This window comes from Galleria mellonella, unplaced genomic scaffold (assembly GCF_026898425.1).
Source record: "Galleria mellonella isolate WM207_F2 unplaced genomic scaffold, CSIRO_AGI_GalMel_v1 utg139, whole genome shotgun sequence".
Taxonomy (NCBI): domain Eukaryota; kingdom Metazoa; phylum Arthropoda; class Insecta; order Lepidoptera; family Pyralidae; genus Galleria; species Galleria mellonella.
This window is the reverse complement of record NW_026441995.1, coordinates 5,722,423-5,735,352: the sequence shown is the minus strand read 5'-3', so window position 1 is coordinate 5,735,352 and position 12,930 is coordinate 5,722,423. Positions and strand designations below refer to the sequence as shown.

At 35.7% G+C, this 12,930-nt stretch overlaps 1 protein-coding gene across 1 annotated transcript; it reads left to right on the top strand.

Annotated features, from left to right (window-relative positions):
- The first annotated feature begins 2,361 nt into the window (after positions 1 to 2,361).
- Positions 2,362 to 12,894, top strand: LOC113511751 (E3 ubiquitin-protein ligase ZNF598). The gene is made up of 11 exons (XM_026895468.3): positions 2,362 to 2,462; positions 2,538 to 2,734; positions 6,616 to 6,867; positions 6,968 to 7,053; positions 7,454 to 7,692; positions 7,901 to 8,018; positions 8,423 to 8,574; positions 9,002 to 9,136; positions 9,951 to 10,156; positions 10,250 to 11,092; positions 11,469 to 12,894. The coding sequence occupies exons 2-11, from the start codon at positions 2,564 to 2,566 to the stop codon at positions 11,739 to 11,741; spliced, it is 2,475 nt and encodes an 824-aa protein (XP_026751269.2). The 5' UTR covers positions 2,362 to 2,462; positions 2,538 to 2,563; the 3' UTR covers positions 11,742 to 12,894.
- Positions 12,895 to 12,930: the final 36 nt, after the last annotated feature.

The window sequence follows — 12,930 nt, the reverse complement described above, 5'->3', positions numbered from 1 at the left end:
ACAGTTCACTAATTATTACTAACTTAAAAAAAAGACTACATGGTGGAACCGCAGATACTATTCTAAATCTGTGATTACTAATTACAAAAAAAATGGTTATTACTTATTACATAGGTTCATATTTTAATTGGTTCGTAATCGCTGAATCTGCCCAAAACAAGTGGGGAAATGGATTGTTAGTAATGGTGTCTAATAGCCCCATTGCTATCAATATACCCTCTCAGGTCGACCTCCAACTCGGTTACCCCTGGAAACCATCATGTTTAATTCTTGTCGAATTCATCATGGTGAGCCAACTGACCTGCATTCATTCTCACCTATCATCTTCCACTGGTGCCTCGTCGGTGTATACCGATAGCGCGGGTGGGGTTACCATTCCATTTTCACCCATTAAAAAAAGAGCCCAAGTAATCACAGAATGAAATTAAAGGATTTGGCCTTCGAAAGGGTGTTAAATTGACACATAGTCGCGTTATTTGTCTGTAAATTTTTAGTTGCGCTGAGATTTTGTGCTTTTATCCTGATTTATGTTTATGTTCGTTCATTGGTGGCGGGGTAAGTATTTGTTTATATATATGTGACCCATCTCCATCGTAAACATAATGGAGGTGGGTGCGGACGAGAACCCCCAGATGGTTAAGGTCTTACTGATTTTCCTGTTAATCCAGTTAATAGTACAAGCGACAGAAGACTTAAACTTGAATAGTGACGAAAACAAAAAAATTAAACGTTCCATCAGAGTGTATCAAGTCCTACTCTGTACATGTGACTGGAATAGAACCTAATAACAAGAAATTACATAGAAGAAATGATAAAATAAAAATTGTAAATCATATCGTTGCCTCCTTTCTTCTTATGCAAATATAATTAGTAAAAAGAGAACGAAAGATACACCATTAGTTGCTACTTTTGTCAATTCATAGCAGGCTAGTGTACAGAAAATGTTATACAGCTGTAACCCTACCAAATTCAAATACAACAGAACGAGGATGCAAGGCGAGCAAGTTTGGCTTTAAACGTGGAATAAAAATTGTAGATTATCTTAGTACTTTCACCAATAACGTTCGACTTGTTTTCTCCAAAAATAAATACTTTGGTACTTTCCTAGACAATTCATCAGCATATAATAATGTTCAGTTTCCGATATTCAGGCAAAAATTGCAAAAGCTAAATATTCTCACGAGACTGATCAATATAACTTGCAACCTTTTTATGGCTTACTTATTTATACCTTTTTATAAAAAAACCCCTCTGGAGTACGTTGGGGGTCACACCCGTGTAGTCAAAAATTTTATAGAATACCATAATTAGGAATCATTTTGATTATGGTTGCTTTATTTTAGAGCATTGTAGTGAAATCGTTCTTGCAAAGTTTAATAGACTCCAAGCTAGGAGTCTACGCATTATCTTAGATGCAATGAAGTCTTCTTCAACCAATGCAGTCTAAGTAGAGTATGTTGATCCCTCCTACATCTCCGTAGACAATTCTTCTCCAATTAATTTTATTCTTAACATCGCACAGTATATCACTCATTATCTACTGTCTGTACTAGAATCTACTCGTATATCTAATTTAATTCCTTCCTCTCTATAATGATCATACAAGGCCACACTCTGCTCCCTAATAGCTTTCACAAATTTAAAAATTCCAATACTCAAATAGTTAAAATGCCTCGACATCCTCTTTTTGAATTTAATTTCAACTTATTAATATCTTAGCCTAGTGTTATTTTGAATTTTAATATACAGAAACATTCCTCTATAGCCAATCAAGAATTTTATAAAATCATTAAAGACCATATTGAAGAATGAACACTATTTTTCACAAATGCATCCAGAACATCAGATGATGATAATGTTGACTTTTCAGTACAGATGCCAAAGTATAAGATGGTTCTTAACTTTAAGTGTCCTTCTTTTATTTTCATATTTACAGGAGAGTCATTGGCTATGCTGGAAGCTGTTCTATAATACATCGAATCACTTAAAATCTAAAAATCATTAATATTGCCAGATTCACTAAGTAGCCCTCAGGATATTACGAAGCTTTCATTCCATTCTAAAAATTCCCTCCCCGTTTCCTTTCAAATCCGCGAAGCCCTCCATAAATGCCACTACGCTAAAATAGAGGTTACCCTTGTTTGGATCCCGTCACTCGGGTATTGTACATAATGAGACTGTTGATTCATGCGTTCGACAGACGACAATAACTGGCTGTAACAACCATAAATTCTATTACTCTCGTGACTTTCGTTGTTAGACAAAACAACAAAAGTTTAAAACCTAACAAAGTTTAATCGTTTACAGATACCATTATAAGTTAGTAGATTTGAATAACTTTTTAGTCTCTATTTTGATAAAAAGTCTCTGCTTGCTCTGTTTGTCTCTGGTTCCAAAACTACATTATCTGTCATTATTTCAATCAGACTCGAGAAATTTTCATCCTTCTTTTTTTACTTTACGTACGTATTTTTATCCAATATTTACCTAAGGTCAACCTAAGTATTTAGAAATATATAAACCTATTTTCTTTACAGAAAGTCTATTTATATCAGCTGTTGTCATGGCCGATTCTCAGACAAACGACAATTCCACTTGCGTAGTGTGTTTCAAGAATGTGTTGTATTTTTCGATTGGAGAGTGCGACCATCCCGTGTGTTTCGAATGTTCCACCCGAATGCGTGTGCTTTGTCTTCAGAACGAGTGTCCCATATGTCGCCAGGATCTTTCGAGGGTAAAACTATCACTATAATGTTCTACAAAAGTATCAAAATAATTATTGCACTATATTATGACATGACGGTTTGTGGACAAAATTATTATAAACTGTGGTTTGTTTCCAAATGAAATTTAATTTTTGTATATCCATCTAAAGTATAAAGTATTATATAGGATTTCTGCAGCTTCACCCACACAGTGTCCACAAACTTAGACATAAGCTTTAGTCATATGCAGTAATTTATTGTTGCATTTGTATGTACAGGTGCCATATGAAGGCTTCACAAAAGACAATGCAATATGTATATGTATGCAATACTATAATAATAACATCTGGGGCTTCAACAATTCACAGGCCATGTATAGAATTTTTTGTAATGGGTCATAATGGCATGGTAACACCATCTGTGCTATCGATATACAATGGCGAGGCACCAGTGATAAATGACTAATGGGGATGAAAGCAAGTCAGTTAGCCCATCCAGACAAAATCAACTAGAATTAGCCACTATGGTTTCCAGGGGGAACCATGTGGAGGTCGACCTGTCAGGGTTATAACACTAGTAATGGGGCTATTTGACCCCATTACTAACAAACCCTTTCCCTCCCATGTATACCATTTAGAAGTGCTGTAATAGATTGATTGATGGCACAATAAGTGTTTAGAGAATATCTTTAGGGGCACAATGGGCCAAAGATTTGGATTAGAAATTTTGATGAATTTTTTAATGTTGCAGTAACTCTACTGTTATTAGTCCATCAGATAGGGTTTTTCAAAAGAACTTTAGCCATATTTTGAAATATATTGATGGGGTTATTGCAATGTCGAAAAATTCATCACAATTCTTCTAATTTCTGTGCCACTGATGCTACAATGGTACTGTAGAATTGATATATATCAGAAACAGAGCAATGTATGAAAAAATGTCATAACTAAAGTTGATCCTCATGAGAAACATTTAAAGCCTATGTTGATAAATATATGAAAATATTTCCCAAAACAAGTTGTAACTGTCATCTATAGTTATGAACAGCACCACAGCACAATAAATACATGTGGGGTGGAAAGGGATTGTTAGTAATGGGGTCTATTGACCCATTACTAGCAATACACCCTATCAGGTTGACCTCCACATAGATCCCCTTGGAAACCGTCTTGGTTAATTCTAGTGCAATTTGTCACGATGGGCTAATTGACCTGCCTTTTTATCCTCACCTGTCAACTCTCACTGGTGCCCTGCCAGCATATCCCGATAGCGCAAGCAGGGTTACCATTCCATTATCACCTGTTTAAAAAAAGTATGTAATCTGTTACATGTATTGGTTAATTATACTTTAATACTTTCAATTAATTATCTGTTAATAATAAAATTATGACTTAGGCTGGATCTTAATTAAATGGTTATACACACATGCCAATCATTGTCATTAATAAATGATGCATAACCCTTAGAGGACATTTATGTATTACATAACGTAATTTTTGAAGATTTTTTACTCTCCCTCCCCCATCCAACACGCTGTAACATTTTTCTGTGTGCCCCACCTCAACATTACGTAACACCAACTGACCATTTTTTTTTTTACCGAAAAGTAAACACTAACGAATACTGGCAATGAAAATAAAATAAAAATGACTTACAATGCAGTTGAGGGATTCCCGCATAACGTAAACAAAAAAGGTTGCCAACATAGAAGAACAAAATAAAATTAACGTACAATACAATCGAGATATTCCCGTAAAACATAATGGGAAGGTTTGCCAACTTGGAAGATTACAAGTCCCTATGTAACGCTTTAGGGACTACTCACACTTATTCAGCTCCATTCACGTTTCGCTGAATGATTTTGGTCAAACTTATACAGCTCCGCTTCTATCAACCGCGTATGGCGTCGTAAGAATGAGAAAAGTCGTTATAGCATGCTGTCTCCGCTAAAACGCTTGTTTACTGCGTACGGCGTTGAATATGCTGCATTTCGTAAAAATAAAATAATTATAATTACTATTAAATACGTGTGCACTCTTTAATCCTTGCGTACATAATGTTTACGCAATAATAAATCAAATAAATTCAGAAACAATACAGGTCGCAGCTTGTTGACAAGGAGTCACAAAACATGCCTAAATAAAGAGCTGTTCGACGCGCGCCGCGTTCGACGGTGAAAGCGGCGGAACAGCCCTGAACGCTCTCTATAGCATTCATATGAAAAATACACATTTTATATTATATATTTTATTTATCCTCATTTTATACTGAGTTGCCACCAAAGCAGAATAGACGCGGAAAGCTGAATGGGTGCGTACACATCTCCATACAAAATCGTTGTTTTCTATGGACAAAAGCTGAATAGAGCTGAATAAGGGTGAGTAGTCCCTTAGTGGCCTCTTACGACATCTACTAGAAAGGTAAGGGTGGCCCTTTTTATGCCGGGCCCACATGGCAAAATATAAAATTATATATATATTTTTTTATACCACTGAGGTAGGTACTCAGCAAGGAGTTAATAATTAGTCATATAAAATTTATTAAATCATCATCATCATCTTAGCCATTATCTGTCCATTGCTGAACAAAGGCTTCCTTCATAGACTGCCATAAGAAACGGTCCTGAGCCACCTGCATCATTTGTACTCGTATGAACAAATGCGGTGTAGGACAACACTGCGTTTGTTTATACGAGGTCGCCACTCAAGAACCTTACTCCCCCATCAAATAAATATCAATAATACAATTAAGTAAATAGAGCATAAATGAATTATAAATTAAATTTTTTATTAAAATATAGTATTTTATAATGTAAAAATTTAATGATTAGGAGACAGGTGTGACAGATATGTATGTATGTATTTTATTTTCTACTATACATATAATATAATTTTTTATAAAATTTAAAAATCTACTATGGTAGTGATGGAAGATTTCAATGTGGTAGCTTTGGATAAGCATTGCCAATGACAATTTTATATTGCAGTCATGAAACAACAGAAATTAGGTTATAATTGAAATTGGTTTACAATAGTTTGCATAGGCAAGTTACACTAATATGCATCTCTTATAGATACTATGGAGTCATTATAATGCTAGTATTGCCAAACAACTCGATTTCAATATCGATTTATTGGAATTTATTTCAAGAGTAATCCCATTGCTCTACTATTTGTCACACCTAGCATCCTTTCTACCTATAAAAATTTACCACTTGTGGTTTTTATTTAATTTTTATGTTAAGTTTTTTTTTAGCTTACAGTTAAAAGTCAACTTTTATTAATCATAATAATTCACTAAAATTCTACCGAAACTTAAAGTCTACCGAATTTATATATGTTTTAAAACTATTCGTCTTTAAATAAAAACGAGTCATACAGATGTTGTATCTTTTTTTGTAGTAGCAGTTCTTTTTATTAATTCTATGAATTAGTAAAAATAATATAGATAATTGATTATAAAAACTTGATATGTCGTTACTTTTAGAAGTATCTTAAATAAGGCACTAAATGTGCTTTTATTGTTGAAAGTTGTTATAAGTTTGACTCATTGGCGAAATATATACATATATACTTTAATATCCTTAAACCGAGACTCAGATATAAATCCAAAGTAATTAGTAAAAATAAACATCATTATGCACTGTTTACAATGTTGTTTCAAATATATTCATAAGAATTTTTTTTTTGTAAATAATTTTTATTTTTCAACTTACAGTATATATTTCTCCCGTGTACTGAGTATAAATTACATTATAGTATCCATATTCATGCACACATGGATAAAAAATTTATATTAATGGTGGAACATTTGTAGGAGATACTCCATCTATCTGCGGATGTAGTAACAGGATGTACAAGATGACAGAATGACTCTTCAGTTCAATAATTGTTATTTTCATTCATTGCAGGTTGTGTTTACGGATGCCATAGAGCCTTATAAAAAGCTTCGTAACATAGGGTTTACTGACAGATTCTTCGAAAGACACTTTAAAATAGGGTTTTGTAGTCAAGAAATAAAGAATGCTTATGAGGAGCTGTTGGAAAATCGATGCAAAGTCTGTGATAAAATACCACCGTTTCGTACATTCAGTATGCTCAGCGATCACATGAGAAAGGTCCATGAGAGATATTTCTGTGAATTATGTGTTAAACATTTAAGGGTAAGTTCAATTAATTGGTACTTTTTAAAATCTTTCCGTAATTGTTTGTTATTTTTTAACATTATTATTTATTTTTTTAATTAAAGTATGTTTTACTAAGATATTTACCAGTGAGCGGAAGTGCTATACACGTCAAGAGCTGGCCCATCACAGACGAAAAGGCGATTTAGATGACACTTCGCACAGGTACATACCATCCACTTTTACATAAAATCAATAAAACATATTAACTTTAACAACATCGTAAATAGAAAATATTACAATCTGTTTATCAACTTTTTCAGTTGTAAAAAGTAATGAAAAGAAAGAAAAGTATAGTAGAAATTTAAATATTTATTTCACTTTTGGTGCTGGCTGTATGATATCTTTCAGTACAAATTGCTACTTACTCATATTAGCACTTAGGTAACATGGTTTTGTTTGTTTTCCATTGGACAAGGAAACACCCTAATTGCCTCATATACAAAACATCACTTTATGAATAGGACAAAAAGAATTCGTCTCATATTATATGCTTACTGTGTTACCACATGGTATTTAGATTACGGGTATGTACAAATTTAAAGGTTCAATCTTTCGCCAACAGAGGTCACCCACTGTGTGAATTTTGTGAAGAAAGATTCATGGATGCGGACGAACTCTACCGGCACTTGCGGAAAATGCACCTCTACTGTCACCTGTGTGATGCGGACGGGAAGAACCTCTATTACGCGTCACACTCTGCGCTTGCGCATCACTTCCGCACCGACCACTATTTGTGTGAGGAGGGCGGGTGCGCGGGCGAACATCTAACAGCTGTGTTCAGGAGCGAAATAGATCTTAAAGGTAAAACAAAATTATCAAAAGAATTTTGTGTTATTGTGAACTGCTTCTTGCGTCTTCATCCGCGTGCACCAATATATAAAGTATTACGTTTCATTAGGAAAGTTTAATTAAGAAATATCCATCCACTATTCAGCCCTTTAAGCGTGATCGAGTAACAGACATTGATGATGTAAATAGCGCTATGGATAATGTGAATACGTGTTCGCAGCGCACCGCGCGACGGTACACGGGCGAGGTTTAGCGCGCGGTGCAGCGCGGCAAGCGCGCACGCTCGAGCTGCAGTTCAACATCGCACCGCACCCTGCCGCAGCGCACCGCCCCACCAGGTACGTCCCTATTGCATCCTCTGTTTGATCGCAATACCGGCTTCTCTCTACACATTCGTTCTGCGAACTTTAAATATTCTTTTCAAAATATTTTTTTACTTGTTATATCACAATCTTAATGCGAAGCATTTAAACATTAAATTGTCCTGATAGCAAACTAAAAAATTAATCATGCAATAAGATTCTTATTAAACTGTTACTGAAAATATGGATTTTGATGATATACAAGTATTTGTAAACTTCAAAACAAACACGTATATATAAATTTATGACATATGCAACTTATTCCATAATTAACACTGTATTTCGCTATCAAAGTACTTTTTAAATGTTCAGAAATATTTCACTGAGACAACCGATTGACATTGGCACACTTCGGTACGAACGTTCCGATTGTACTATAGGGAGAGCAGGGACAGCCGGGAACCGGAGGCGGCGGCTTCTCCGGCGACGCCGCCGCACATCGACACCCGCAGCGACGAACATTTCCCGCGCCTCGCCGCCGCGCCCGCGCAGCCTAGCCTCGTGCTTGCACCACCCATGAGACACTACAGAGGTACCGAGCTCACGACACTGCGTTCAAAACACACACGAAGATTACTATTATTGGATTTTTCTGTCCCTATTACTCTGTTCGTGGAGGTAGCATGCACGCTCCTCGCAGTTCCCTCTGGATACCATCGTGATTCCTTGTGAATTCGCATAATGGGCTAAAGGACATAGCTTCGCCCTCACTAGTATTTCACCAGTGTAAGCCGATAGCGCAAGTACAGTAATAATTCTTTGTTGTAACTAAAAAAAAACAGACTTTAGGGTGCTATTGTAAATTATCGAATGCACTACAAACTGAATGCCGCTTCAAATACTTTACAAATAATGAACTTGGTTATGCATGGCCGTCATAAAAAAATGCTTTCAACCCTCTTAAAAAAATAGCAGTGATAATAATTAGCTTAGTTCAAATTTGTATTCGATTTTGACAGCTGCAGATGGATTAACGCGTAACGACAAGAATTTCCCAGCACTAGATGGCGGCGGCGGCGGTACCGCTATGCCGACTACATCTGCCACTAGGCCTTCAGCCTCACAATCAGTCGCCGCTACCGTGCTCAGGAATTGTATGTATAACTGTCAGTTTTAATTTTATATTATAGTTGTTAGCAATTTATGATATTTCTACCGTGATTATATCGTTAGCTCCAATAGCGATATTTTGCGCTGTTACATGCATCATTATCACGAGTTGTAAATATTTAATAATTACTACGGTAAATATCTCGTTCATAAAATGTGTAGACTCTAAGTATCTTGGATTAAGCTCACTTTTCGGAAGGTATAACACCAAGAATAAGCGCTACAATTGTTGTTAACACCCTTTTTTAACTTTTGTTTGTAAACCCTTATTTTACTCGTATCTCATCAGCTTATACAAATCCTTGTTTAATTGACTTGTACAACCCCTCATTTTATTAATCGCTTTCAACCTTCTTCTTTTAGAAAGATCTCAATTTGGAGATATTTTTTTTGTTTGTTACCTCATAATTGCGTCAGTTATAAACCGATTGAAATTTTTTTTTGTCTAACAGAACTAATCTGAAGATATATCTATTAGATTGGTATCATAAAAAAAATTATCAAAATCGTTTCAGTAGTTTAGTATTTATTTCAAAATAATTGATTTTGCCATGATTAAAGTCGGTTTTAGGATTTATTACCAAAAATATGTAAAGAATTTTTATGGTGTAACTTTTTTGTGGAACACAATCTTCGTGGTTATTTATTTTATTGCAAATATACTTTCAGACTTTCATACAATATTCATAAATAACACGTCAGTCAACATTTGACTGACCTTAAGTCTTAGAAATACTGAGGCTGAAATTTTGCGTCATTTACTCCAGGTGGCCTCACCTCTTATTTTTCTTTTTTCAGCCAAGCCTAGTGTGTCAATACAGCTACATAGCCAACCGGCTAGCGCAAGTAATTTTCGATTAACGCAGACTAGTGGAAACCGTATCTCGATACCGCCGCAACAACGGAAACCGCCAGTATCCCTTAGTGATGATGACTTTCCTTCACTAGGGGTTGGAAAAGATGACCATCCTAACATAGGAGCTGGCACGGTACAACCGTCGAAGGTGACTACAGTTGAAATCATTTTCTCATGTTAATTCATACACAGTGTGCACTGTGATGTCAATAATATATTTATATTTTTATTATAATTTCAGGTAACATTAATAAATAGTCAAGAAATGAATATGCTCAAAAATAGTCAATCAAGTTCACAACCTAAGAAACCACAGTTGAATTCTGAGGCTTTTCCTGCTTTGTCGTCTACATCGGCGCCGTCTGCGCCGCCTCAGTGGATAACCGTTTCCAAGTCCAAAGAGAAACCTAAGCCTACAAAGCCCGAGCCGCCTCCTCAACCGCGAGAGCCAAAGTTTAACCCTGTCGCCGATTTCCCAACATTACCTGTTAATAACTCAAAATCGAAATCCAAAAAACAGCCACAATCGCAACCACAACCAGCCCCCACCCCGGCACCCGTTAATAATGATTTCACAAAGATGACTAAAAAAGAGAAAAAGAAACAAAACAATAATACTAAAAAAGAGCCACCTCTCGAAATACCTCATATAAATGGCGTCGATAAGAAAGTCGCCAGAGAAATGGCTTACGTTGGGATCAGTGTAAATAATAACGAGCAGAATAGTAATATTGATAAAAAGGTGAAAACTATAGAGTCGACATCGAGTGTTACTCTAGACTCGGATAAGAACAAGAATGGAGGTAACAGCGACTTCGCTCTCGCGCCCAAGGATTACCCTCCGCTGAATCCCAGGGCCGAGAACAGTGTGGGGAGCAAAAAAGTCGCGAATGGAAGTGTGCCGCCCGGGTTCAAGGCGCGGCCGGCTTGCGACGGGATGACGTTCACCAACTCGGCCGGCCAGACGTTCCCTGCGCCCGTGCACGCCTACATTCCGCCGCCGGATTTCGAGCAGCGCAACCGGGCACTCGTAAAAAAATTCGCGGTCGCTTTGGGTGGCACTGCCGCTGTTGAAGATTTCAAGGTACTGTTTTTATTTGACACCTGACATTATTTGTATTTTTTCTTTTATTATTTGTCGAATAGTGAATTTGCCAACAGCAAATATCACTATTTGCCATGAGGAAATAATTTTTCCCCATAACATTCGCGTCATTGTGACGAAATCTGTTTTGACGCTAATTGACCTTTTAATGGTTCCTGGTTTCTTTCCTATATAATTGTAATTTCATTAGTGCATTGTAATACTTTATGTATGTGTTTAAATTTTTTTATAAAAACAATAAATATACCAGTGTTTATCGTTTCTCTAAAATTCATAGTAAAAACTGTTTAGTTTGAGACTAAATAGTAAAGACTACATAACATCTTTAAGAGACCATAATTATATTATTTTAAAGGTGGCGTCGCGCGCGTTCCGCGATGGAATTATCAACGCGGACGAGTTTTATCAGCATTGTCGTTCAGCGCTAGGGTCGCAGCTCGAAGCTGTATTCCCAGAGCTAGTAGCGTTGCTGCCCGATATCGCCAAACAACAGGAGTTAGTCGTGGGGCGTGGCGCGGGCGGTGCGGGGGGAGGACTACACACGTGCGCTGCGTGCGGGCAACTGGTGGCGGCAACAGACTACGGTGCACATGAGGCTGCACACTGGCCACCACTCGCACCACGCTAGCTTGCCAACAACCGCCATGTGATAACACCTTTTTTGTCTAAAAAAAAAATACTGATAACCCCTAGCCTAGACCGCTTTAGTAATTCAGTCGAGTGATTACTAATTAAGCAGTGTCTGAACAATATTTTAGTTGTTTCTTTTACCCAATTTGTTTGTTACTAGACTGAATTACTAAAACAAGAGCTAAGCTTAACAAATAGTTGAAAATATAAGACTAAATAGCCATTTACACTTTGTTAAATTATTAGTCCAGGTGCAAAGTAGTTAATTATTATTAGATTTTTATGTTGTTAAGTATTAAAAAACACATTGGTTAGTGTGTGTTCATACATTATAATGAGTGTAAAGAGCATGCAGGTGTGAGGGGTTCACCTGCTAATACCATTAACTTATGAATATTGAAAACAGATTATACTTCTATTCAGTTTATCTTGCACCCATACTTATCATTTAACATCGTGTAAACAAACCAGAAACGTCCTGTCTTAGTTTTAGATAGTAGATTTCCTTTTTTGTTTTGATTATAACACATTGACAGAATTATAGTACGTGCCGTATTTCATGTTTACAGAATTATATTAAGTAAATTATTGACTCATTTGGTTTTGGACTAAGTAGTGATTAGACAAAATGTATAAATTTATATTCAGATTCTTATCTCATATTTCAAAACTTTATATTATAAGCGTATATCGCGCTTATCAATATATAAAATAAATGAGCACTGACAAATTGTATGTACCTTAATATATTTTGTTTCTGTAATTGTGTATGATAATCATACTAGCCACAGTTATTAAATAAAACATTTTATATTGATCTTTGTATCCTATTCTACTGTATAGTGGATATAATTAAGTAATCCTTTAGTAACAAGTTTAAAACTCCAATAATACGTAATTTGTTCTATTACTGAATGATACTTGAATTAGTACACAATATTTTATATGCAAAATATTGCAGATGATTAATGCAATATTTATTGTTACGCTCGATACTCTCCAGTATCGCAGTTAATAAGCTTAAAGTGATTTACTAAAAGTAATGTTACACAGTGTAAAAATATATTGTTTTGAAACTTAAATTAATTATATTTTTGTACTCTTCAAACACCAATAATTTAGTCTATGTAAAATATTTTGTGTTAAATACATGTTATTGGTTTTATTATTGCCCGTTTTTCCAACTG

Bases quoted from the DNA above. Each gene is read 5' to 3' on its own strand.
- LOC113511751 (XM_026895468.3), top strand. From the start codon at position 2,564: ATGGCCGATTCTCAGACAAACGACAATTCCACTTGCGTAGTGTGTTTC. The intron at 7,054-7,453 runs GTACATACCATC...TTTCGCCAACAG, and splicing joins TTAGATGACACTTCGCACAG to AGGTCACCCACTGTGTGAAT. The intron at 10,157-10,249 runs GTGACTACAGTT...TTATAATTTCAG, and splicing joins GCACGGTACAACCGTCGAAG to GTAACATTAATAAATAGTCA.